Source organism: Cnephaeus nilssonii (genome assembly GCF_951640355.1).
Source record: "Cnephaeus nilssonii genome assembly, chromosome: 11".
Lineage (NCBI taxonomy): Eukaryota > Metazoa > Chordata > Mammalia > Chiroptera > Vespertilionidae > Cnephaeus > Cnephaeus nilssonii.
This window is the reverse complement of record NC_137082.1, coordinates 84,070,276-84,095,375: the sequence shown is the minus strand read 5'-3', so window position 1 is coordinate 84,095,375 and position 25,100 is coordinate 84,070,276. Positions and strand designations below refer to the sequence as shown.

At 58.2% G+C, this 25,100-nt stretch overlaps 1 protein-coding gene across 2 annotated transcripts in view; it reads left to right on the top strand.

The window, feature by feature from the left end:
* The window catches only part of MYO5B (myosin VB), a 203,425-nt gene extending 178,325 nt beyond the window's left edge, over positions 1-25,100 (top strand). The window contains exons 28-40 of one of the 2 annotated variants that reach the window (XM_079784567.1): positions 152-403; positions 1,918-2,018; positions 6,203-6,280; positions 9,355-9,553; positions 13,155-13,248; positions 14,171-14,314; positions 15,467-15,618; positions 17,057-17,146; positions 18,214-18,364; positions 19,693-19,978; positions 21,143-21,317; positions 22,729-22,809; positions 24,785-25,100. In XM_079784567.1, the coding sequence (XP_079640693.1) occupies positions 152-403; positions 1,918-2,018; positions 6,203-6,280; positions 9,355-9,553; positions 13,155-13,248; positions 14,171-14,314; positions 15,467-15,618; positions 17,057-17,146; positions 18,214-18,364; positions 19,693-19,978; positions 21,143-21,317; positions 22,729-22,809; positions 24,785-24,937 (1,956 nt within the window). In that variant the 3' untranslated portion in view covers positions 24,938-25,100. The remainder of the gene's footprint in view (positions 1-151; positions 404-1,917; positions 2,019-6,202; positions 6,281-9,354; positions 9,554-13,154; positions 13,249-14,170; positions 14,315-15,466; positions 15,619-17,056; positions 17,147-18,213; positions 18,365-19,692; positions 19,979-21,142; positions 21,318-22,728; positions 22,810-24,784) is intronic. The other variant, XM_079784566.1, reaches the window with a different exon arrangement.

Genomic DNA, 25,100 nt, shown 5'->3' with positions numbered 1-25,100 from the left:
TGTGTTACCCAGAACAGCCCGAATCACACCCTGATCCCGACCGTTTCTCAGGAGGGTGGGCAGGTGGGGTGAGGAAGGAGAGGGGGGACCCGCGTGGGGCGAGTGCCGTGGGCTCAGGAGTGACGGGGCGTGTCCCTCGGCCGTCTTCCAGAGGCAGGAGCTGGAGTCAGAGAACAAGAAGCTGAAGAATGACCTGAACGAGCTGAGGAAGGCCGTGGCGGACCAGGCCACCCAGAACAACGCTGCCCACGGCTCCCCCCATGGCTCCCCCGACGGCTACGGCCTCCTGCTGAACCAGCTCCGGCTGGCCCACGAGGAGCTCGAGGTCCGCAAGGAGGAGGTGCTCATCCTGAGGACCCAGATCGTCAGCGCCGACCAGCGCCGCCTGGCGGGCCAGAGCGCGGTAACGGCAGGGCGGCCTCGGTGGGCGTGTTGGGACGACAGGAGGTGACACGAGGGTCTTACACCTGCACGAGCAGAGTCTTTCGTGCCAGGGTCTCCTCTGACGGCAGCGCCCTCCCAGCGTGACCTTGCATGGGAGACTTTGCTGGAAGTTTCTAGAATCCTCAAAAATTTTCTCAATACGAGCATGTTCAGAAGGAACTGGACACAGAATGAGAGACAAGGGCCCCAGCTGAGCGCCACCCCCCACACACCTGGTGTTTCACCTCGTGCCTTGCCCTTGCTCTTTGCTTAGGTTTTGAGGTGAAAGTCTTTGCTCTTTCTTGGGCCTCAGGGTGGCCTTTGTTCCTCTTGTGTTCAGCGTCTGGGACAGATTGTGGAGCAGAGGGAGGGGCGGAGGCCACCGGGTCAGGCTGGGTCGCTTCGGAGCCTGGAGGATGGGGTGGGGTAGGGTGGCAGGAATGAGTGTGGAGGATTCAAAGCAGACAGATCGGGTCTCGTCCTCTGGATCTCTGGGGTGCTTTCCCCTCCGGGGACACTGTCCTGGCATCTTACCCCACACCCCGCCCCCCTGTGCCTGTCACAGCCAGGCCTTGCCATTCGTCCACCGGGACCTACAGTCACGTCCCTGCCCGGGCTAACTGCTGGCATCTGAGGCGGTCCTGGGTCCTTCTGTCTGGGTAGAAAGTCATTCCTTTTTTCTTTTTTTTTTTTCAATTACAGTTGACGTTGGGTGTTGTTTTGCATTAGTTTCAGGTGTACCGCATGGTGGTTAGAAAATTGTGTAATTTATGAAGTGATCCCCGACGACTCTAGGACTCACCTGGCACCAAAGTCATCACATTATTATGGGCTACATTCCCTGTGTCGTACTTCACATCCCGCGACTGTTCTCTGACCGCCCGTTTGTATTTCTTAATCCCACACCTTTTTCACCCAGTCCCCCCACCACCCTCCTAGCTGGCCTCCCTCAGATTGCTCTCTGCATCGCTGAGTCTGTTTCTGTTGAGTTTGTTTATTTCAACAGAGATGTAATTCTTTTCCCTTCAGGAGGGAGAGAAGGAAAGGAAGGTAAACCTCACAGAGCTAACGCTTAGTCATTATCTTGGGCGACAACACGAAATGAGACGAAGAGGAAAAAGAGCACAGGGGATGTTTATTTTGCTCTTTAGATTCCACAAATACGTGAAATTATATGGAATTTCTCTTTCTCTGTCTGACTTATTTCACTCAGCATAACATCCTCTTGGTCCATCCACGTTGTCACAGGTTGTAAGATTTCACTCTTGTTCGTGGCCAGCATGCCACCGTGTACAGACACCACCTGTCCTTTACCCACGCGTCCCCTGGGGGGCACTTGGCTCCTCCAGGTCGTGGCTGTGGGAGATGACGCTGCCGGGCACGGAGGGTGCATGTCTTTTGGGATTAGTGTTTGGAGTTTCTCCGGGGATGTGAAGTCATGTCGTGACAGCTGTTTGTATGACCAGAGTTATTTATTTCACCTGGGACCTCTAGGAGCCGAACATCAATGCCAGGACCAGTTGGCCCAACAGTGAAAAGCACGTGGATCAGGAAGACGCCATCGAGGCCTATCACGGGGTCTGCCAGACGAACAGGTAGGTCCCGCCTCGCGGTCTGTACCTGAGGGAGGCGGCGCTGGCAAAGGGGTCCTGCCCAACCTAATCTGCGACAGCCGCTCCTTGTGCACTGACTGTGCACTCCTGACTGTGCGCCCCTCACTGTGCACTCCACAAGGGGTGTTCCCTGTTCTGGGAGAGGAATGAGGAGGAACAGGCAGGGAGCCATGACCCTAGGAAGCCCAGGTCCCTGCACGCACTCGGGAAGGGAGCTTCCTGGAGGCTGAGGAGAGGGAAGTTGGCACACGTGGCCCACGAAGCAGGAGGCGGGGCCTGCCCAGCTCTTGGCTGCAATACCATCCCTAGAACCCCAGCCAGGCACTGCAGAGGTGGGGCCGGAGAATTTGACCGCTGCCATGTCGGCTAGAATGAGACTGCCCTGGGTTTTAGTTACTGACCACCTCTGGGCCCTCCTCAAGGATGAGCTACCAGGCAAGAGCAGCAGGGCCGGGATGTAGGACAGAGCAGAGCTCCGGGCTGTGGCAAAGCGCTGAGGAATGTGCACTCCCCCACCCAGTCGCTTACTGCCTAGTAAATACTTCCTGGCCGCTCCGTGCCTCGGTGTCCTCACCTGCGAATTGGGGGCAATCATAGCCGCGTGCTTCAGATGGTGATGGAGATTAGGCGAGTTAGAAGCACTTACTGTACGTGTTGAGCATGAAAAAAATGTGCATGTTGTTATCCCCATTATCACTTCCTGTGCCTCTGTGGGCGCTGGCGTCTGGCCTTGGCCCTGCTGCCTCTCTCCCAGCCTCAATGTACAGACTGTGGAGCAGCCCCTAAGCATTTGTTCGGGATTGCTGAGAACAGCACGCACTTCCAGGAAACGCCAGTAGGTGGCGCTCGAGAGCAACGTGCAGTTTGCAGGGATGCACAGAATAGCGGACGACTCTGTGGTCTGATTTCCAGAGCTTTTCATCTCACCCCTTTCTGCAGAGGGAAACTGAGGCTGGGGAGGGCTGAGCAGCCTGTGACCGAGTTAAGGGAGCATCCAGGAGGCCTGACTTCCAGGCTGGCCTGCCTCCAGCCCACTGTGTAGGTAACTGGAAGGCCCCAGGAGGAAGTTAAATTTATTTCAACAGAGATGTAATTCCTTTCCCTTCAGGAGGGAGAGAAGAAAAGGCAGGTGAACCTCGCAGTGCTAAAGCTAGTCGAGATTTAGTCATTTTACATCATCTTGGACGACGACACGGAATGAGACGAAGAGGAGAAAGAGCACAGGGGATGCTTAAGGTGTAAGAGAGAGCGAAGCGGGCGTGGCTGGCCCTGACTAGCGAGTGTGCGCGTCTTTCTGATCGTGGGATCCATCACTGCTATCAGCTCCCTTTTTCTTCACCCAAATGGCTGTCAAGGGTCTGGTCCCAGGGAAAGGTTTCCAGGAGCCGCTTGATACCCTGGACTTGTCTTCCCTTGCAGCAGTGATGATGGTGATAACATAAAAGAGCTTTTCTCACATCTTAAAATCACTCCATTCTCAGGGAGCGGTAGGGAACTGAGAGCCAGCCTGAGAAACGGGCAAGCGCAGAAGGGGCCGCTGGCCCAGAGCGTGACCCCGCGGGGTGGCCTCTCTGCAGTTTGGTGAATCCCGGCAGGGAGGGGCCGCCAGGCCGGGCAGGAGGACGCGGACTGGCCCCTGGAGCCCAGCTGGCGAGGACATCTCGTCACATCTCGTCACCGTGAGGGCTGCCCTGAGCACACAGAGTCACTTTTCCTCGCCTACTGTCCTCCTGTAATGGAGGGGGTTCTGGTTTATACCTAAATCGTATTGTGTGGGGGGGATGGGGAAGAGGGGTTGGGAAGAGCTTAAACATACTCTGAGTTTTGCTTACATTTCTAGAGGGATTCGGTATGCCCCCCGTACCCAATCACAGCCTCTCTAAAGAGCCCCTGGTCCCCAAGTTCAAAACTTTTTTCCCTTGGTAACTTGCACAGGGTGTCTGTGGCCTCTTGGGGAATGGGGCCTAGCACAGGGGCGTATACCATGAATATTTGTTGATTGATCGACAGCACTTAACATTTACCAAATTCCTGAGCTGAGTTGTCCGGGGTCTTCCTTCTCCTACCACCAGGTGGCGCTGCCTCCTCGGCCTTTGCCCCTAACGGTGGGCAGGAGGGGGAGGGAGCGCTCCTTGGAGGATTTGGTTCTCTTTCATCTGGGAACAAAGGGTGGACTCGAGTCGGTCGACTGGTTTTTAATTTCCCGTGCGCCTGGCTTCCTGAGCACGGCGGGGTGACGGGGCCGCACGGGGCTGCGCGGTTCTCTACGCATCTCTGTGCATAATGCCGGGCACATTAAGGAAGGAAGAACTCGGTGTCCCCCGCTGAGGCTGGTGGCGGGGAGATTAGTGCCAGCTCCTCGCTGGGTAACCCGGCCACACACATGCCCCTCCCTGGAGAGCGTTAGGGCTGGAGCGTCCGCTGTCCTGGGAACGGCAGGGTTGGAGGTCGCTGTCAGAGAGGCCAGCCAGCGTGCGGCCAGGAAGGCGCTTTAGACCAGGGACCGGACACCACCCGGTCTAGCTCAGTGTCAGGCAAGTCCTCTGCCTCCTGCAATCCTCACGTGCGTGCGAGGGGGCTGGCGTGTTGGAGTGAGGGCGCCCTGGGTTCCTTCGGCCCCGCCCAGGAGTGCCTGCCGCTGGGCGGGTTCCCTGGTGGTGGCTTGCAGCACGGGCTGCTCAGAGGCCCTGCTCGGTTACATGGACTCGGCAGTGCCTGCGCAGGGAGCGAGAGGGAACCAAGAGCCTGCTGAGCTGCCGGCTCCTCTTCAGGGGCTCAGGTCACTGCTGGGTTTGCCGGGATGAAGGGCACACGAAGGCAGCTGGCACAGGAGGGGCCAGCAGAAAGCCTCCAGCAAAGGCAGTGTCTGGGGGGCAGTGAGGGCTCTGGACATCTGTGGGCGGGAGTCCTGGGTAGGAGGGGTGCCCAGGGTAAGCCTGTTGGCAGCCATCAAGTAGCCCTAGAGCTGTGCTCGCCGCACCTCCCTCCTCCTGCCAGCAGGCTTCTCGAGGGCCTGGTGCTGCCGGGAGCAGCCTGGGAGCCCTGCCGGCTGGGCCACGGGAGATGGAACGGTAGCTACACCCCCTGGAGGGCGCGCACGGCCTGCCGGGCAGCACCGAGGCTGACCACGGCCCAGACACTCCCGGGCTGGCTGCTTTTCCCGGGAGCTAGGAAGGGCTGGCTGATCTTACACAGGCAATGCGGCTGCAGCTCCCGCCAGGAAAGCTGGGCTCCCACCAGCAGGAGGTTCCCCCGGAGCAGAGGCCCTAGGAACAGGGGGCAGAATCCTGAGGGTCTGCCCGCAACCCCCAGCCAGCCCGCTGGCCTCTGAACCGCCCAGCCCGCTGGCCTCTGGCTGTGTCCGGCGTGCCAGGCTGTCCGCGGTGGAGAGGGACATGGTGGAGGTGCATGGGCCATGTGCCTGACCTCCAGGCGCTGCCTGCTGGCATCAGGCCCACCCCGGGCAGGGCAGCGGGAGAGGGCACGAGAATTTGCAAGTGAAATAAACAGGACTAACACCCCCCAGTCCCAGGGTCCCGGGGGAAAGCTCAGTTCTCATCACAAGTCTTTTTATTCGCTGCTGCTCTTTGCAAGACTGCAGCGAGGGCTGGGGTTGAGATGAGCTAATTGTTTTGCCCTTAAGTAGTGACAGAGGAGATGCAGTTGGAAAGCAGGCGGGTGTGCAGGCTCCTTGCTTCCCCTGGCCCGCCGCGTGCCCAGGTGCTGCCCGGCCCTCCGCTCAGTCCCGCAGGTCCCAGGGCGCTCGGGCCTCCCCTCCGTTTGCACCTCCGGTCCTCCCTCCCGGCTCCCGAAGACGCCCTCTGAAAGGGCAAAGGGCGCTGCGTGAGAACTTGTAAGGCCCACCAGCCCGAGCCCCTGTTGGGCACAGAACGACCCCCACCAGTGCCCCCACCGCTCGCTCCTCGGCCACGGCTCTTCCCTTCTGTGTGGATTAGCGAGTCCCACGGGAGACTTGGGGGAGCGATGCCCCTTTGCGGGCGCCCACGCGCTGCAGACAGCAGGGGAAGGACGGGAGCCCCAACTTTGTGAGCCTTGCCCCTTCTGCTCCCCGGCCCTCGGCTGGACTCGCCTCGCTCTGCTGGGTTCTCGGCCTGTCTCTGTCCTCCGCTCTGGACGCCCTGCGTTTCTCTGTCCTTTATTTCCAGCAAGACTGAGGACTGGGGCTATCTGAACGAAGACGGAGAGCTCGGCTTGGCCTACCAAGGCCTAAAGCAAGTTGCCAGGTGGAATACATGCCTTTCTCCTGTGTCTGCTTGTCTGTCCTGCCTGCTGTGTCTGCGCTTGTGTGCCAGCTGGCGTGGGTGCGGGGGCGGGAGCGGGCCCTGTCCGGGCTGCCTGGATGAGGTGGGGAAGCTGCCTGTTAGCACCTGATGGCTCAATCCCCCCCTCCCTCCCCCCCTCCCCCCGGTCCCACACGCGGGCTCTGTGTCTGAGGGAACAGCCGGGGGAAGGTCACGGGCACACGGCTACTTTCAGAACAAGGCAGAGAAGGGGATTAATCCGGGGCCTGGAGTCTGGGCTGCTTCTCTGCCGCGTGGCGACAGCAGGACCGGCTGCGAGCACCGGCCGGAACGTGCCGTTGGCTGTGCTCCGGGCACAGGGCTCCCGGGAGCCTGCCTCCCTCCACATGCCCACTGGCCGCTGTGCCCGTGACTGCCTGGAGCTGGCCACAGCTAGCAAGCCCTGGGCCACGCATGCTGCATGTGTCTGACTCTCACCGCACATGTGTGGGGTGAGGACACCGGAGCGTGCAGTGTTTAGGGAACTGGCAGCTTAAGCAGAAGGCCCAGAATTTGACCCTGGTTTCACTTGATACCGAAGTCTGAATCCATACCCCAGCGTGGTGAGCAGGTTAGGGGCGGGGAGTTAGACATGGAAGGTGACAGCACGAGGGCCATGTCACATGCTTCGCGGGCTTGTGGGGCCGAGGCGGAGCTTCGTGCACCTGAGACTCACACAGGTGGGCGGGGTCTGCAGGCCCCAGAGAGAAGCGGAGGGGGAATCCTGAACGGGAGCCGGGGCCTCAGGCACCTTCCTCAGAGGTCTGCCTGCATTATTGCAGGGGTGTGAATGCCCAGGCCGGGGCCATATGAGGCCCATGAAATCATTTGGCCACGGCAGCAGGGGGAGGTAATGAAAGGATGGACCAGCTGTAGCAGGCTGCTTTTTAAGTCGATAACTCTGTATGTCCCCGCGAATGATGCTGTGAATAGCCAAACGGCCCTGGGCAGGGAAAGGCTCCCCACGCCTGCCCGAGAGACACGAGCCTCTCTTCCCCGAGAAGGACACCAGGGCGCTGGCCCTGGGTCCAGGTGTGAGCCACCTCGTGAGCGCGGGGCTCTGGCTCCGTTTCCTCGCCGCTAGAATGGACCTGCTTCCGCGTCATCACGAGCCGTGGGTGACACGGGGCAGCGCCCTGCGCGTGGCAGGTGCGTCGTAAGCACGGAGTAAACACAGGGCGGGCAAAGCTGGGTTACAGTGTGAGCACCAAAACAGAGTTTATTCTTTACCGTTATTCGTTAATTACTGTGTTATTTCCTATACAAACACTGTAACCCTGGTTTGCCCACCCCTGTGTTAGCTGCTGTTTCTGTTATGATGGTTAGATCCCCGACCCATCAAGAGGTTTGTTTTTTTGGGGGGGTGGACACCCCCCCCCCATGTGAAACCAGGCAGTTCCTCCTGGCCCTCCGTCCGCAGGTGAGCCGTGCTTGGTGCAGAAGCAATGGCGCAGGCCTCAGCGGGCATCTGGGGGCCCGGCGTCCAGGGCAGCTGTCTCTGGCTGTGGCTCCCTCTCGCCCTTAGCTTTCTCACCTGCGGAGGAGGTGCCAGCCTGGCACTGGGCAGGGATTCTCCCCCCTTGCCCAGAGTCCTGGGCTAAGCCACCCACCTGCTGTCTACATGGAGGGTAAGGAAGACGAGAGCGTAACTCACACACCAGGAGCTGGTCCTCGGGGCAGGGTCCCGAGAGCCCAACGGTGTCTGGTAGCCAAGGCCAGATGTTACCCACATATTACACGACCTCCAAAATGCTGCTGTAATGGCCAAGTTGTTCTCCACTCTCCTCACGTTATTGCTGTCCTTTGGTGGCGCTCCTGGTGAGCGGGTGATCCGGTCACTCCTCCGCCGTCTCTCCTCCTGCGGTACTTCGCTGAGAAGCCACTGGGAGCCACGCGTTGCCTGGTGCTGCTCTGGCGCTGACGGCAAAGGACACGTGGCTGTTTCCACCTGGGAGTGGACAGTGGACGCTTGCCCCTCTCTCTCTCGCTCCCTCTCTCTCGCTCCCTCCTCCCTTTTGGCAATCATCACCCCCCAGACCCACAGCGCCTCTCCTCCCTGCTGCCTCGGGGCATTCCAGTCCCCAGCTGTGCCGCTCTGGACACAGTCTGTGTCTGCATCCCAGGAAGATGTGGGGGTGAGCCTTCCGTGGGGGGCTCGTGGCAGGAAGCTTTCACCCAGAGCCTCCTACCTTCCCTTCATGTGGCGTTGACGGGACCAGGAAGTGTGTGCAGGATCAGTCCACGCGCAGAGCACCGGAGCCGTGTTACCGTGTCAGTGTTTCCCTCCCCGCCTGGGGGCTGCTTGGGGCCCTTCGCTGACTGCGTCCTCTGTGACGATGGAGGAAGGGTGCTCTCCCGCCGTCGCCCAGGCCCTGGCGCCCCTGGTCCTGGCCTTTTGGACTCAGACAAAGCTTCCCCCAGGTCATCGGCAGAGTCTCTGTTTCTGTTTGACCTTGGGGGGCGGGATGAAGGGGGTTGTTTATGTCTGGCTGGAGGTAAAGTGGGCGTAGCAGGGGTGAAGATCATAAGGAAAGGGGCTAGTAATTTGCCTTTTACAACCAGCAGGGACTCTATAGGGAGAATGTGCAAACGGATCGTGCGGTCTACCAGTCTTAGGGAGATCCTCGCGAGCTTTGGGGCAAACGTGGATGCTTCCGTTTGGGAGATGCTGTAAGAAATGCGTTTCTGCTGGTGACATTTTGACGTGGAGACCACCTCTCATTCCCAAGCCGACCAGACGGGGCTCAAGTGAAGGACAAGGGCGCCGGCCGGTGTGGCTCAGCGGGTTGGGCATCATCCTGTGCACCGAAAGATGTGGGTTCGAGTCCTCCGAGAGGAAGGGCTGGCCTGTGGCCCCGTGAGCTGCACACATCTTGCCCTCAGCGTCCGCCCGCGGGGCTCGTGCGCTTGCTGCGTGCTTGGCTGCTCCCCTTGCATGTCTGCTGGGGCCCCCCCTCGGGGCGCTGACCCAGCCCCCCTGGCCGCCTGCACGCTGACCCAGCTCCCCGCCCGTGCAGGTTGCTGGAGGCCCAGCTGCAGGCCCAGAGCCGTGCCCACGAGGAGGAGGTGGGGGGCCTGCAGGCCCAGGTGGAGGCCCTGAAGGAGGAGATGGACAGGCAGCAGCAGACCTTCGCCCAGACGCTGCTGCTGTCCCCGGAGGCCCAGGTGGAGTTCGGCGTCCAGCAGGAGATGGCCCGGCTGACCAACGAGAACCTGGTGAGCAGCCGTGCCCGGCAGACCCCGGCTCGGGCGGTCACGTTCTAGGAGACAGTGGGAACGGGGGACGCGGCGCATGTCCTTGGCCCAGTAGCAGGAACAGAGAGTCTAGAAGCTCCAGGCAGCAGGGGCTGTGAGATATTTCGGTCATCTACGACCGGATCACCAACCGCCAAAGCGTGGCAGCTGAGGACAGCAGGGGGTGGGGTCAGGAATTCTGGGTGGGCGCAGTGGGCACGGCTTGTCTCGGCGGCACTGGCGGTGGCCGGGCCAGAGGACCTGAGGCCGCCCATCCCGGGCCTCACCCAGGCTGGTCCCCTCCGTGGGGCCTCTCTCTCTCTCACTCGCTGGGCTGCCCTGGGCTGCTTCGCGTGGCAGCTGACTTCCAGGAGGATGAATGCAGCAGCAGGGGGGCCTCTTAGGACCCAGTCCCCGAGCTGCCCCCCTCCCCCCTCCCCGCCCCGTCGCTTCTGCCACTCCACTGATCAGAACAGATCCCCTAGCTAGGCGGGATAGTGTGTGTGTGTGTGTGGGGGGGGGGGTGGTGAGTATATGTGTATGAGGGGTATAGGTGTGTAAGTATATGGGAGTGTGTGTGTGGGGGTGTGGGGGAGTATGGAGGTGTGGGTGTGAGTGTTTGGGGGGAGGGGGAGTGTGAGTATATGTGTATGTGTGTGTGAGTGTGTGTGTGTGTGAGTGTGTGTGAGAGTGTGTGTATGAGTGTGTGAGTGTGTGTGTGAGTGTGTGTGTGAGTGTGTGTGAGTTTGTGTATGAGTGTGTGAGTGTGTGTGTGTGATTGTGTGTGTGTGTGATTGTGTGTGTGTGAGTGTGTGTGTGTGTGAGTGTGTGTGTGAGTGTGTGTGTGTGAGTGTGCGTGTGTGTGTGTGAGTGTGTGTGAGTGTGTGAGTGTGAGTGAGTGTGAGTGTGTGTGTGAGTGTGTGTATGAGTGTGTGAGTGTGTGTGAGTGTGAGTGTGTGTGTGTGAGTGAGTGTGTGTGAGTGTGAGTGTGTGTGTGAGTGTGTGAGTGTGTGTGAGTGTGTGTGTGAGTGTGAGTGTATGAGTGTGAGTGAGTGTGTGTGTGTGTGAGTGTGTGTGTGTGAGTGTGTGTGAGTGTGTGTGAGTGTGTGTGAGTGTGTGTGAGTGTGAGTGTGTGTGTGTGAGTGTGAGTGTGTGTGAGTGTGTGTGAGTGTGTGTGTGTGAGTGTGTGTGTGTGAGTGTGTGTGAGTGTGTGTGTGTGTGAGTGTGTGAGTGAGTGTGTGTGTGAGTGTGTGTGAGTGTGTGAGTGTGTGTGTGAGTGTGTGTGAGTGTGTGAGTGTGTGTGTGTGTGTGAGTGTGTGTGTGTGTGTGTGTGTGTGTGTGTGTGTGTGTCTTGCTGGCAGGGGTCATGGGAGGAACCGCTGGTGGCCCTTCTGCTGACAGTCACCAAAGGACCCTGGCAGGTGCCAGAGAAAGGGACGCAGTCTGTCCTCAGAGAGCTTGCAGGTTACCAGGGGAAATAAGACATAAAAAAGAAGAGAGAGATCGTGTTTCTGAAAACATGACTCTACACGGGGTCGTTAACAGAAAAAGACCAACTTTAGAGGAGGCTGGAGCTGAGGCAGGAGGCGCGGAGGGATGTCAGCCATGCAGCCGAGGAGAGGAGGAGGGAGGGGTGTGACGCAGCTGGGCAGGCGTGAGGGGGCGGGGAGCGGAGGGGAGGGGAGGGGCGGGGAGGGGCGGAGGGCCAGCAGCCTGCGGGTGTGTGAGCCTGTGGGGCAGCAGGAAGCGCCCACACCGCCCTGCGGACTCACACACCAGCAGGCTGCCCGTCCGGCCGTTCCCCTTCACAGCAGGTGGCCCATGTGGGTGGCCAGTGGCCCGGTCACCGAGTCCCCAGGGCGCAGTGGGCCTGGACCACAGGTCCCTGAAGAGGGTCATATGCAAAGGAACTGCCTTCCCCCTCCCCGTTTGTCTCCCTCTCCACCTGCCTGTCACTGCCTGCCTCTCACGGGAGGGGAACAGGTAGCTCTGTGGGAAGGAGTATGGCACTAAGCTGTCGGACTGGCTTCTGCCGGGTAAGGGAGGCAGTGTGGGCAGGGCCTTGGCTGGCCCATCCCCCGGGGCCATAGGACCAGTGGTGTGGAGGCCTGTGCTCCACGGAGGAACCGGCTAGCTCACTGGACACCCTGAGCTAGCTCAGGAGCAGCACTGGGGCCCCCTAGGCCCCGCCCTGGGCCCTGGGGCCTGAGCAGGAGGAGCCTCAGAGGCTGCGCCCTTAAGCCGAGCACCGAGCACCGAGCACCAGGGCAGGGTTCCCGCTGAGCAAACATCAGTGCTTCCCTCCTGCCAGCCGGTGCCGGCCTCCTGCAGGGAGGGCGAGGCTGTGCCGGGACCACACCCGGTGCCTGCCCATGCCGGCGTCCTGCGGAGCCATCACAGGGACACACTCACGGGCCTCGGGAGGGAGGAGGTGGTGTCTCTTCTGGTGGCAACTGGGAGAGTTGAGAGGGTCCAGGCATGCTCACGTTTCCAAGATGCCTTGTGGCTCACACTCGCTCTTCCCCAAGTCTCCGTAATTCTAGCCCCGAGGGCTGTGGGCCTCAGTAGCTCCCCAAGTTTACCACCCGCTGGGGCCAGCACTGTGTTCCCTTCCGTTTGCCCTAAACGTGCTGTGTACGAGCTTTTTAAGATTTTTTATGAAGATAAATAGTTGACGTCCTCGATACCCTATAACGAGGTCTGTGGCTCGCCAGGCCGTGCCCTGCGATTGAGAATCGCCGGCTTCCGCCTGCAGGCCAGCCTTAAAACCTGCCACCAGCTGTTCCTGCGGTTCCGGGGCATGTTGGTTCGGTCTCCCATGCGCTCCTGGGCACAGAGGCGGTGATGCTGATGGGGCTCCTGCCTCCCCGGCCAGAGGACTCCGCCCCATGCAGTGGGGGTGACTCCGCCCCATGCAGTGGGGGTGACTCCGCCCCATGCAGTGGGGGTGACTCCGCCCCATGCAGTGGGGGTGACTCCGCCCCGTGCAATGGGGGTGACTTCGCCCCGTGCAATGGGGGTGACTCCGCCCCGTGCAGTGGGGGTGACTCCGCCCCGTGCAGTGGGGTGACGTTAACGCTGCTCCCGGCCCCATTGGGCTGCTGCTTCCAGGGCCATGGCTGCTGGGGACTGGCAGCCACAGGGGGCAGGGGCCGGGTCCCGTTCACTCTGGGCCCCAGGGCCTCACCAGCCTGATGGCCCTTCCAGCTGAGTGCCTCCCCCACCGTCACACTGTCCCCCTTCCCACGGGGGTGCTGCCCACACAGCTGGGGACCCCCAGGCTGAGTATCTCTTGGGGGTTGTCATGGCAACCGGAGGCGCTGGGCCTAGGTGACCAGGGGGGTCAGCAGGGCACCAAGCAGCCAGAGCTGAACCAGGAGTTGGTCCATCCTGATTGTGAGAATGAACTCTGACCTCCCTGCCGCTCCCTGGGTCCAGACCAGGGGGAAGTGAGCCTCGTGGGCGGGCCCCTGGCCGGGCACCGAGCCTCGTCCTGTCCGGGCTCCGCTCACGCTGCACTGCAGGTCCTGCCCTGCCCTCAGGGCGGGTCGGCCCTGCTCTCACTCGGCACCTCCTGCTGCAGGACCTTAAAGAGCTGGTAGAAAAGCTGGAAAAGAACGAGAAGAAACTCAAAAAACAACTGAAGATTCACATGAAGAAAGTCCAGGACCTGGAAGGTAAGGTGTGCGTGAGCGTGTGTTTGGTGAGGGCACAGGTGTGCTTGCCACGCCGCCTCCCTCTGCCGGTCCTTCCACTTCACCCGCTCCCGGTGCTGGTGCCAGCCCGGCCACGGCACCGCATCGTTCCGACCCGCGAGCTGGGCCTGACTCCGCCTACCAGAATCTGGCGTAACGACACGAACACAGCAGGTGTTTGGTGCTCACTCTGAGCTCCGAGGGCTGGAGAGCGGGCCAGCCAGTGGCCTGTGGCCCTACCCTCCAAGGGCTTGACGCCAGGGGCAGGACTTGGTGTGGGAGAAGCCACATAACGTGGAGTCCCCACCCCAGGGCCTCACGCATGCCGAGCTGGTCAGGAAGGAGAGGGCCGCTCTGTGACTCAGCTTCTGCCCACAGAGGTCACGCAGATTTCAGCTGCTCGTTTAGAAGCATCCAGAATGTTCTCTCCCTCTGACTCCCTACTGCAACTCTAACCGTATCACCCCCCACCACCACCACCACCTTTGCACATGCCACCTCGCTTGGAACCCTCCTGATCCCCTCAGCACCTGGATGCGCCCCTCCTTCCATCCTCACTCAGGAGCTGCCTCCCAGGCGGGCTGCGCCCCCTCACTGTCCCGCCCCGGGGGCCTGTGGGCACAGCTCTGCCCGCCTGCTGCCCCAGACGAGGCTCTAAGAGGGCAGGGCTGTCTGTCCTGCTCAGCCCCGGGCCAGCTCGCCCCATTTCTGCCCCCTTTCCCGTCTCCCTCTGTGGGTTTCTGCTTCCCGTTCCTCGAGCTTCCATTCTCCTGGTCGCTCGGGTGGCTTTCTGATAAGTCATGTGCTCCTCTCTGACACTGCTCCGTCCTGAACCCGTGACTCCTCTCCTCGGGGGCTCTGTCCACCCTCCCGACCCCCTGACCAGCGGTCTCCTTCCGCTCAGCTGCCCAGACGTTAGCCCAGAACGGGAAGAGGCACCAGGAGCTGAGCAGGCAGGTGGCCGTGCAGCGGAAGGAGAAGGACTTCCAGGGCATGCTGGAGTACCACCGGGAGGACGAGGCCCTCCTCATCCGGAACCTGGTGACAGGTCGGGACCCGTGGCGCCCACCCATCCTCTCCCGTCACCCTCCGCCTCCTCAGCCCCGTCCTCCCTCCCCTGCGCAGCCCCTGCCCCTCTCACGCTCCCCCCCCCCCCCCCCCGCCTCCAGCTGCTGCATTGCCGGGAGCTCCTGGGGGGTGCGGCTTGTGTGGGGGCTGAGATGCCGGGGTTGAGGGAGCTGCTTTCCTCGCCAGCCCTGGGCCTGGCCTGTCAACTGTATGGGTCCCCTCGCCTCTCATCTCGTTCCCCATCTAACTGGCACCCGGCCCGGTGCAGCAGCCTACTCCACTGTCTGAAGCAGTACAGTGGGGTTGGAGTAGTAGGGGTTGATGTGGCCACGTCAGCTGACCAAGAGCGGCTGCTGACCCGGGGCTGGGTGGCCCTGCGGCGGGGGGAGGCTCTGACGCCTGGGCAGGCACTGCCAGGAAGGTGGTTCTGGGCTGACGGGGCTGGCGTGGCTGCCGGCGCTCATTCCTGCCGCGGAAGAGCCCGGCGCCCAGGACAGCGGTGCTGTGGGACCCTCGCCGGGCCGGCGGGGAGCCCGCTCCAGTCTCTGCTGTCCTCTGGCCTCGGCCCTTGGCGAGGACCACGGCCACTGTGTGTGAATGCGGGCGGGAGCCGCTGCCGGCTCTTCTCCTCCGTGTTGTGAGGACACGGCCCGGAGCCTGTTCCAAAGGGATAGACCCAATGACTGGGACTGCGTTTGTTTGGGTTTTTGTTTTGTTTTTTAATCCTTACCTGAGAAGTGAGGATATTTTTCCCCATTGATTTTCAGAGAGAGGGGAAGGTCGGGGGAGGGGAGGAGAGAGGGAGAGAGAGAGGAGAAATATCGACGGGTTGCCTCCCACACACAAGCCCCGACCGACCGGGGATCAAACCTGCAACCCGGGTTCGTGTCCTTGACCGGAATCAAACCCATGACCCTTCAGTGTGCAGCCGATGCTCTTCCTAGTGAGCCGGCTGGCCGTGGCTGTGAGGGGTTTTAACTAGTTCCCGGGACTACGGCTAGGCAGGGTGAGGGAAGTCTGACCCCTGGGTGCAGCGGCTCCCTGCTCCTCCAGCCCCGTGCGCTGCGGGCAGACGTGGTTCTCACTCCCACGTGTCGCCTGTGAGTCTGACCCTCGTGTCTGTCGCGGTCAGAGCTGAAGCCCCAGGCGCTGGCGGGCGCGGTGCCCTGCCTCCCTGCCTACATCCTCTACATGTGCATCCGGCACGCGGACTACGTCAACGACGACCTCAAGGTGCACTCCCTGCTGACCTCCACCATCAACGGCATAAAGAAAGTCCTCAAGGTGCGTGTCCCACCCGGGCGCTGGCGGCGGGCCCACACTGCTCCCCGCGGCTTCTCCCCGCTGGGTGCCGCCGCGGCGGGTCCTCCAGGCTCCACTCCGCCGGTGCGTGACCGGAGGGCGGCAGCAGCTCACGCGTGTCACTGGGAGACCGGGCGGCCCCAGGGAAGGATGCTCAGGCCGGAGATGGCAGGAGCCCAGGGAGCGGTGCGGCCGCGGTGGCCCTAAGGAACCCCCGGCCCAGAGGCCCAGAGCGTTAGGAAGCCGTCCATCCTCAGCGCGTGGCCGCCCCGCCCTGAAGCGTTGAGGGGACCTACCTGAGCACAGACCCTCTCTCTCCCTGGCGTTCCCAAGGGGCTGGTGCCTGCTTCCCAGGTGGCAGCACAGGGAGGGGCGCTGCCATTCAGTAAGCCCCCGCAGGGCGGTGAGGCCTGGCCACACGGGGCGAGCGGCGGGAGGGGGACGGGGAGGGGGGAGTGGACGGACAGCAGGTGGGAGGGGAGGTGCTTTACACCTCCCTGCAGGCCCAGGCGCTGCCCGAGAGCCCGTCTTCTCCAGTTCTCACACCAGCTGCCACTTCAGGATGCAAGCCATCCTCGGCAGCACCGCGCCCAGACCCGACCTGCGACCCGCCGGGCCGTGCTGCCCGCTCCCTCCTCTGAGCGCGCCACAGCGCCTTCCTCCCAGCTTCCTGCAGCTTCGGATCAGTAGCTGCACACCCCCCGCCCCCGCCGTGGGTTTCGTAGGCACTTTCATCCACTCCCGGCTCCAAACATCCATCTGTATGCGGCGACTCTCCCATTGTGTCTCCTGCCGTGACCTCTTTCACGAGTGCCCGGCCAGTCTAGTGAGTCCAGGACTGACCTCAGGTCCCTTCCCAACCAGCAGCTCCATTAGCAGGCCCAGCCGCCGTCACCTCCTCTCAGCTCCGTGTTCTGTCTCACCGGCTCCGCCATCTGAGACTTAATAACAAACGTCCCCGGCAGAGGTGATGCGGGAGTCATTGGTTTTAGTGCAGGACCTGCACCACAGCGGCTGGTTTATAGTCATGTTCCAGAGAGTTCCACGGGGGCCGTGCCACCTCTGGGTAAACGGGATCCCAGAACATTTCGTTCGCGGCCTGCGCCTGCCTCTCCCACGTGGGGTCACTGAGAGTCACACCTGCCAGGGCCGCCCGCCCAGGGCCCCTGGGGTCCAGCTCGTTGCGGTCACATCTTGAGCTGGAAAGCAGCCTGTCCGGCGTGGGTGTGGGCGCCACTGGCCAGGGGCCCAGGAGGAGGGTCTGTGTGCCATGTCCCGCGGTGGGGGGAGGGCAGCACAGCCTCCTGGCAGTGGGCCGGCCTCTGACCGGCAGGTCTGCGTGGGGCACGCGGGTACGCGTGGGAAACGGGGGACCCGTGGGAACCGCTGCCCCTGAGGAGGACGGCCTTTCCTTTCTCAGAAGCACAGCGACGACTTCGAGATGACGTCGTTCTGGCTGTCCAACACCTGCCGCCTGCTCCACTGCCTGAAGCAGTACAGCGGGGACGAGGTGAGTGCCGCCCGACAAGCCCCCGCGGCTACTCAGCAGCTACTCAGGTGCCCCAGCCCTCCCGCAGTTCCTCGGGCTGCAGCAACACCTCAGATCGGGCAGCCTGCTCTGTCCCGTCCTCTCTCTAAGGAGGGGGTGAGGGGTGAGGGGTGGGGAGCGCCCTCGAGACCAGGCCCTGGGCAGCCTTCCTATACCTGGAGCTAGAAGCAGGGATGGGGCAGGCCCCCTGATCCCGAGGGCCCCAGAGGGCTCCCCTCCCTGGGTTGTGTAAGCGGCGTTAGGAAATGAGTTTGCATAACCCACCCCCGTCGGAGAGCACCTGGGCCTCTCAGGGACACCTGCAGACTGAGTTTCCCAAGAGCCTGCAGGGCAGTGCCTGCTGGGAGGAAGCCCAGCCGTCTGGCGCGTCAGACTGTCTCCTCCGCCAGCTGACGAGTGTGTCCGTTTAAAGGGCACACAGAGGGCCCCACAGAGGGCACACAGGAAAGAGGTGCCACACCGCCAGTACATTCGCACAGGCTGACCTTGAGGCCCAGCTCCGGCTTCTAGCCACACGCGGCGCCTTGGCCTGCGGCCCATCTGACCTCGTTGTGTCATGCTCTGCTCGGGCCCAGCCTTACCCGAGTCCAGCCTTCCCAGCACTGGCTCCCGTGCTCTGCTCTCAGCCCGGGGCCTGGGACACGCTGCACGTTTTCACGCCAGTCTCACCTGTGAGAACCCAGCTTGTGCCAGACACTGCCCCCTCCCCACGGGCCTCCTCGCCTTTCCTATCTCCCTCCCTTCACGTCTCGGCCTCCACCCTTCCCAAGGGCAAGACGCGTGTCACTGAACGTAGCACAACAACGTTCAAAGCTTCCCTCTAGTCCATCTTCTGTGCCAGAGCGGGATTGATGGACACACTCCTCCGCCGGGGGCAATAAACTGTCTTCTGTCCCAGTCCGTCGTTCCCCTTGGTCATGTGACATGGCAGGGACTCGCAGAACATCAGATAAACACGGAGCAAACAGGACTGCTGCTGAGCCGGGCAGACCCCAGCCCCTCCATAACGCCAGCCTCCCCCGCTGCAGGGCTTCATGACGCAGAACACGGCCAAGCAGAACGAGCACTGTCTGAAGAACTTCGACCTCACCGAGTACCGCCAGGTGCTCAGCGACCTGTCCATCCAGATCTACCAGCAGCTCATTAAAATCGCCGAGGGAGTGTTGCAGCCCATGATCGGTAAGCTGGCAGCAGCTCTCCCGGCCTCACCACGGGTCTGAAGGGCGGGGAAGGTGTGGGGAGCCCTGCCTACCGTTAGGGAACTGGGTCTCCTGGGCACAGCCCCCAGAAGCCAGGACCTCCCGGAGAGGGCGAGTCCGTAGTGCCGGGGAGAACAAGATACATCGTTTTCCTGTCTCTCTTTTTCTGTAGTACATGGTGTCGTTCTGCCCCAAACAAACTAGCCTCCACAGGTCATAGATGTAAGGTCAAAAGGCAAAAATACATATGCAGTAAAAATAGGGAATCCTCTTGCCCATTGAGATGTTAATTTATGAGAAAAGGAAAGCATTAACTGTGCTCGTGTGAAAGAAAGCAGTGGTGAGCGCTCATGCAGCAAATGCGATTGAACACCCCCTCTGTCCAGGGCAGTGCACCTGGGCATTGAACATGACACCCGCATTGGAGAAAAAAACAGTTCTTCTTTAAGGTGAAAGAAGGACACTCGCTGTCCCATACGGCTGGGGTGGAAATGGTCCCGCGACCTACATATCATGCTTTCCCCAGGTTCTTGCAACATAAGCAGGTTTGAGGTGGATTCCAAGTAGGACAGAGTCCTTCATGCCGTCCAGAAGTATATCCCTGGATAAGGTCACTCTGAATTCTCCCTCCTGTCTGAAATCTCCCTGGGAGGCACAGTTTGTTCTCACCAGACACTGGGAGAACTGGAATACTCCCAGTTCCCTCCTCGGAGCCTGCCACACAGCACCGGTTCTGGAGTCGGCCTGGCCTGGCTTCAAACCCTGGCCCTGCCACTTCCTAGCAGTGTGACCTCCGTACACTTCGGCTCCCTCAGCAAATAGGTGGTTGGGAGATGGAGAGAAGTCCTGAACCTGGAGTACCCGGCTCGCAGTCGAGTGCTGCGCGATAGACGGGACAGGCGGCACCCTGAGGTGTGCGTGTCGGTGGCTCAGGTGGAGGAGCCGTTTGAACACGGGCAGGATCTCTGGGCCCAGGGCCAGGACGACACCCCCGTTGCTCACTTCTCCAAACCGGGGACCCGTCACCCAGAATCCAGTGCAGAAACAGAGCGAGTTGGTACATGCCCATTCTCTGTCCCGTCCCCAGGAAATGCCAGTGGAAAGGTGGCCGGCAGCTCCCTTATTCCAGAGAGACCAACGCCTTAGGGATGTGTGTGCGATGCTCAGAGTTGTGGGCATGTGGCCACTGTACCCGCTGGTGGGGACCACTGCCTCGGCCCTGGGTGCTAGAGGGCTGAATGGCCCGGATGCCAGATCTTGGGGGGCCTCGGGGGGCGTGCCGGCCTCTGTAATGCGCTCTCCTTGCAGTTTCAGCCATGTTGGAAAACGAGAGCATCCAGGGCCTGTCCGGGGTGAAGCCCACGGGCTACCGGAAGCGCTCGTCCAGCATGGCGGACGGGGACCACTCCTACTGCCTGGAAGCCGTCATCCGCCAGATGAGCTCCTTCCACACGGTCATGTGCGACCAGGGCCTGGACCCCGAGATCATCCTGCAGGTGTTCAAGCAGCTCTTCTACATGATCACGGCGGTGACGCTCAACAACCTGCTCCTGCGGAAGGACGTGTGCTCCTGGAGCACGGGCATGCAGCTCAGGTAGGGGCCGGCCAGGAGGGCGCGCCTGCCGGGGTCAGAGGACGCGGGGTCAGAGGGCGCGCCTGCCGGGGCCAGAGCCGAGACTCCTCTCTGCAAGTGAAATCCAAGCCCACCGGGCAGTCCTGTCCCAGTCGGCGTGCCCCTCACACCCCTCGCCTCTCATGTGTTGGGGAAATTCATCCAACACTGAGATGGTGACTTGGTAAACAAATTGGTTCAAAGCTTAAAGACATTTACATACTCTAATTGAAAGACTAAAGACAGTGCGGGTAGGTCCGAGAGAAAAATCAATACGGTGAGTGCCAGGAAGGTGCACACAGAAGTATAAACACAGCGTGGTCCAGTGGTTTCTGTGGAAAATACAATTACTAGTAAATAATAATATAAGAATAAACTCTGTGTTTCAGGTACTCACAACTGTAAACCCACTTTTGCTCCACCCTGTATGTTTGTGAATATTAAATACTAGAGGCCCCGTGCACAATTCGTGCGCGGGGAGGTGGGGAGGGTTGGGCGGCCTCAGCCTGGCCTGCATCCTCTGCAGTCCGGGACCCCTCGGGAGATGTCTGCCTGCCGGCTTAGGCCTGATTGGGCCTAAGCCGGCAGGCAGACATCCCTCTCACAATCCCGGACTCCTGGCTCCTTACCGCCCGCCTGCTCGCTGCTCCTTAGCGCTGCCGCGGAGGCAGGAGAGGTTCCTGCCACCGCTGCTGCACTCACCAGCCGACAGCCCAGCTTCTGGCTGAGCAGTGCCCACCTTGTGAGAGTGCACTGACCACCAGGGGGCAGCTCCTGCGTTGAGCGTCTGCCACCTGGTGATCAGTGCGCATCATAGTGACCAGTCATTCTGGTTGTTCCGCCGTAATGGTCGCTTAGGCTTTTATTATGTAGGTTAGTTGTTTTAATTCAGTGTATTTAATGCCTCTTTTCCCCATTAACTTATACAGCCCCTCTAGGTACTTCCTGTTTTGTTTTAGGCACCCATTCATTCAACACAAAGTTAGCGTGCCAGGCGTTTCTCAGGCTTTGGCCCATGTGGGACAGTTCGAGTGAGGAGACTGATACCGTGGTGGGTGGTGCTGAGGCTGCAGAGTACACACAGCAGGGTGCTCATCCTGAACGAGGAGGGCCGCTTGGCTAACCGCACCCACTTTTACCTCCAAGGTACAACATAAGTCAACTGGAGGAGTGGCTTCGAGGGAGAAACCTTCACCAGAGCGGAGCCGTTCAAACCATGGAACCCCTGATCCAAGCAGCCCAGCTCCTGCAGTTAAAGAAGAAGACGCCGGAGGACGCCGAGGCCATCTGCTCCCTGAGCACCTCCCTGAGCACCCAGCAGGTACGGCCACTGCTCCCCCATTGCACACTGTCCGCTAGCTACTCAGAGCCTGCCCAGCTGCATGCCCAGTCTGTTCTGGCCCGTGGGTGGCTGTGTTTCGGTGTTGCGCTTCCAGCCTTTCTATCCCCTGGTGAAGTGCAGCCGATGTCCCTCCGTGAGCCAGAGAGCACTTTGGCCTGTGAAACGAGATGCCACTTCTTTCCACTGACTTTCTGCTTCCTCTTGCACACTTAGATAAGGTAGTAAGCCCACAAACATCCACCTGAAGTGCAAACTTCTGTTAAACACTTACACTGAAGTCGGGGATGTTTCCCGCCGAGAAATTTAATTTTTTTTTAATCGGCAGAATCAGGCATTTGGCATTAAATAAATTTTCTTAAAAATTATAATCTCATTATGCTCATGCTTTCATTTAGAATCCATTTACATGTTTTAAGTAAAATCATTAAGAATCCAGAGGCATTTAAGTGTTCCCCCCACCCCCCCCAAAAAATGTATTTATGCTCGGACGGGGTTGCAGAGCTATTACTAGTGTCTGAAAAGATAAGTCCTGTCCACACACAGGGGGACCCTGCCCTTCCTCAAAATGAGACCAAGGAAATTAGACTTTCTAAATTAAATCATGTACCTTCTCCCTGCCCAGCACCTAAAGAACAGCAAAATCCAAACTAAGTAAATAATTTCCTTACCTCTTCCATGAACTATTAAAAGACGAAATAGCAAGCTCTTCAGAAAACTGCTTCCCTTCTATAAATGTGCTGAAACTTTTCAAACTTTTTCTCCTCCCTTTTAAATATATTAACCCTTTGCACTCGCTTGCTTTTTCTTGATTCCTGCTACTGATGCTAACCGTGTCGAGTCACACTCGACATCCGAGTGCAAAAGGTTAAGTTTATGTCCAGAACGCAACTGCCATTGATTGGCATTGGGACATGCTTCTTCCACCAAACAATTGATAGGCAGCTAAAGGTTATCCTCCATTCAAATAAGAAAAAAATCTGTTCCTTTATAAGCGATTGGCGGGGGGGGGGGGGTGGGGGGGTGGGGGGGGGTGGGAGGGTGCTGGTTAAATAAGACCTTTGTTTCCTAAGGTAAGATCCCAGTACTCTTTTGAAGAAACCCTTAAATTACGAGTAGATAAGAGGCTGAGGATTTCAGGTTTCCTAAAATCCTCACGTTATAAGCCACAGAGCATAGGGGGAGGGGCTGGAGGAGAAAGGAAGGTGGTGAGAAGAAGGCTCAGACCTACCAGGCAAGGCTTGGAACTCCTTTACTAACTGTGACTCCTGCTGCTCTCTGTTGTGGGGCGGCTGTCTACAGAGGACTGGACTCGTGTCAATGTCATGGTCTTTCAAATTCAAGTTTCCTTATGTTCATTTAACTCTCTGCTAAACTTGTTTTATTCCAACAGATTGTCAAAATTTTAAACCTTTATACTCCCTTGAATGAATTTGAAGAACGAGTAACAGTGGGCTTTATCCGCACAATCCAGGTGAGTTTTTAAATAATCAATTTTATAAACTCTTAGTCTAAAACTAATAAAGGAAATTGAAAGTTTAGATTTTTAACCTTCCCTTTATTAATAAAATACTGGTTACATTATATGATAAAAGGCCTTACATTCTTTAGGTAAATATAAATCTGAACCACATCACCCATGAGTAACTTATTATATACACAGAAGACTGAACTTTTATCATCTCTGCCTCTCAGATTTTAGACACAGTCTAAGCATTATTTCATTCACCAATAGCATGTTACTGAACTATAGTGCCAAGTGACATTAACAAAGTAAGCAGAAGAATATCAACCCTACTCACGAATGGAACTAGAAATGTTCTTTTAAGAGAACAATTTGAGCTCTTAAGTCTTTCCTGTAAGACTTACAATATTTGCCCTTAGGAATATGCTCAAAAGAAAACATCAGGGAAATGATTATTAAAATCTATCTTTAAATGATGGGATTTCTTACTTAAGGATGAGCCTCCTAAAGCTGAGCCCTGGGTGATTTTGGCTGAGTGCCTAACCTGTACTGTGACTATAGTTGACAGCATCCGAATGATGAATCATATCAAGATTAAATAGTGAACACTTCTCCACGAAACACCTCTTCAGCTAGTGAATTCATGGCAACACGAAACAAGGATAAAGAGAAATGGGGGAAAGTGATCAGAGCAGGAACAGGGAAGACGAATGAATTACTTTCAGCATGGTGTATAAGTAGAGGATAGAGGCTGAAGGTCAAGGGAGGGAGGCCAAGACAGATCAAAGGTTGTTCTCTTAAGTGCAGTGGGGTAAAGGCAGTGGGTTAGTAAAGATCCAGGCCACAGAGAGAAGCAGGCAGAGACGTGCCAGCGTGGCCACCCCGGCAGGCAGGGGGCACTGAGGGCGAGTCCAGTTATTAGGACAGATGGGCAGTCCACTGCTGAAAGGGGAGGAGGAGTTGGATGACAGAGAAGAAGCCACGGAAATATCTGACCCACTACTGATTTTTACACTTTACACAAACCAAAGTGCAAGTTTAGAAAGTCTTAATTGTTTTTAAAGTAACTGCTTATAAATTTACAAGGGCCCTGTTTACAAGAACAGAATTCAGACCAAAGGTGAAAGATTACATGCCAAGTCAGACTTTGGGTTTGAATGAAAGACAGAGGAGAAAGGTAAACTGGAGGTTGGTCGGATATTCTCTGAAGATACATGCAATCAGATTCCGAGTCTTCCTCAGCAGTCAGTTTCAGTATTTGGCAATTCTATCAAGAACAAATTCTGTACCCTGACCAGGTGGCTCAGTTGGTTTGAGCATTGTCCTATCCACCAAAAGGTTGCAGGTTCAGTCCCCAGTCAGGGCGAATACAGGAGGCAACTGATGGAAGTTTCTCTCTCTCTCCTCTCTCTCTCTCTCTCTCTCTCTCTCTCTCTCTCTCTCTCTCTCTCTCTCTCTCTCTCTCTCTCATCAATAAAAACATATCCTCTAGTGAGGATTTAAAAATTTGTTTGTTTTTCCAGCTATAGTTTTATGTTTTATTGCTCCCTAGACAGTACTCAGAGGAAATGGTGGAGTAATCCACGCCATCCTTCTATGTTTGTGCATGCCTTAGGTAGGATGAACACAAGTTGTCATTAAAGCAAACCATTTGCTAGGGCTGTATGGGCAGACTGTGTCAACCTTGGAAAATGTTCATTTGAGGGGGTTGTTAAACTCATAAAGGATTCACAAGAGGGTTCCTGTGAAATGACTACACGTACTTTGTGAATTTTAAATAATTAAATGTATACACACCTTTTGCTGCTGAATTGTAATAACATACATATGTTGACCTTTTTTGTCCCATTTTTATACCGTCCTCTAACACCTTTACAATTTCTTCAAGCCCTTTCATAGCAGAGCCTGCTGATACATCTGACTGATGGAGAGAAATATTTGTAGGTGTCCTAAGTATTTTACATGGTCTTGTCCTTCCCCTCAGGCACAACTACAAGATCGAAATGACCCTCAGCAGCTGCTGTTAGACTACAAGCACATGTTTCCCGTTTTGTTCCCCTTTAACCCGTCTGCTCTGACTATGGACTCCATCCACATCCCAGCGTGTCTCAACCTAGAGTTTCTCAATGAAGTCTGAAGATGCACATTTCCAACTTTGGCTCGATTTAAGGATCTATTCAGTCTTTAAAAGTGGATCAAATCAGACACGGAGAGGATGTGCAGAGTGCTGAACACGACAGAAGAAGAACACATCTGTCATTATTTTTTGTACCTGCTGCTCAGAATAAAAACACTTAAAA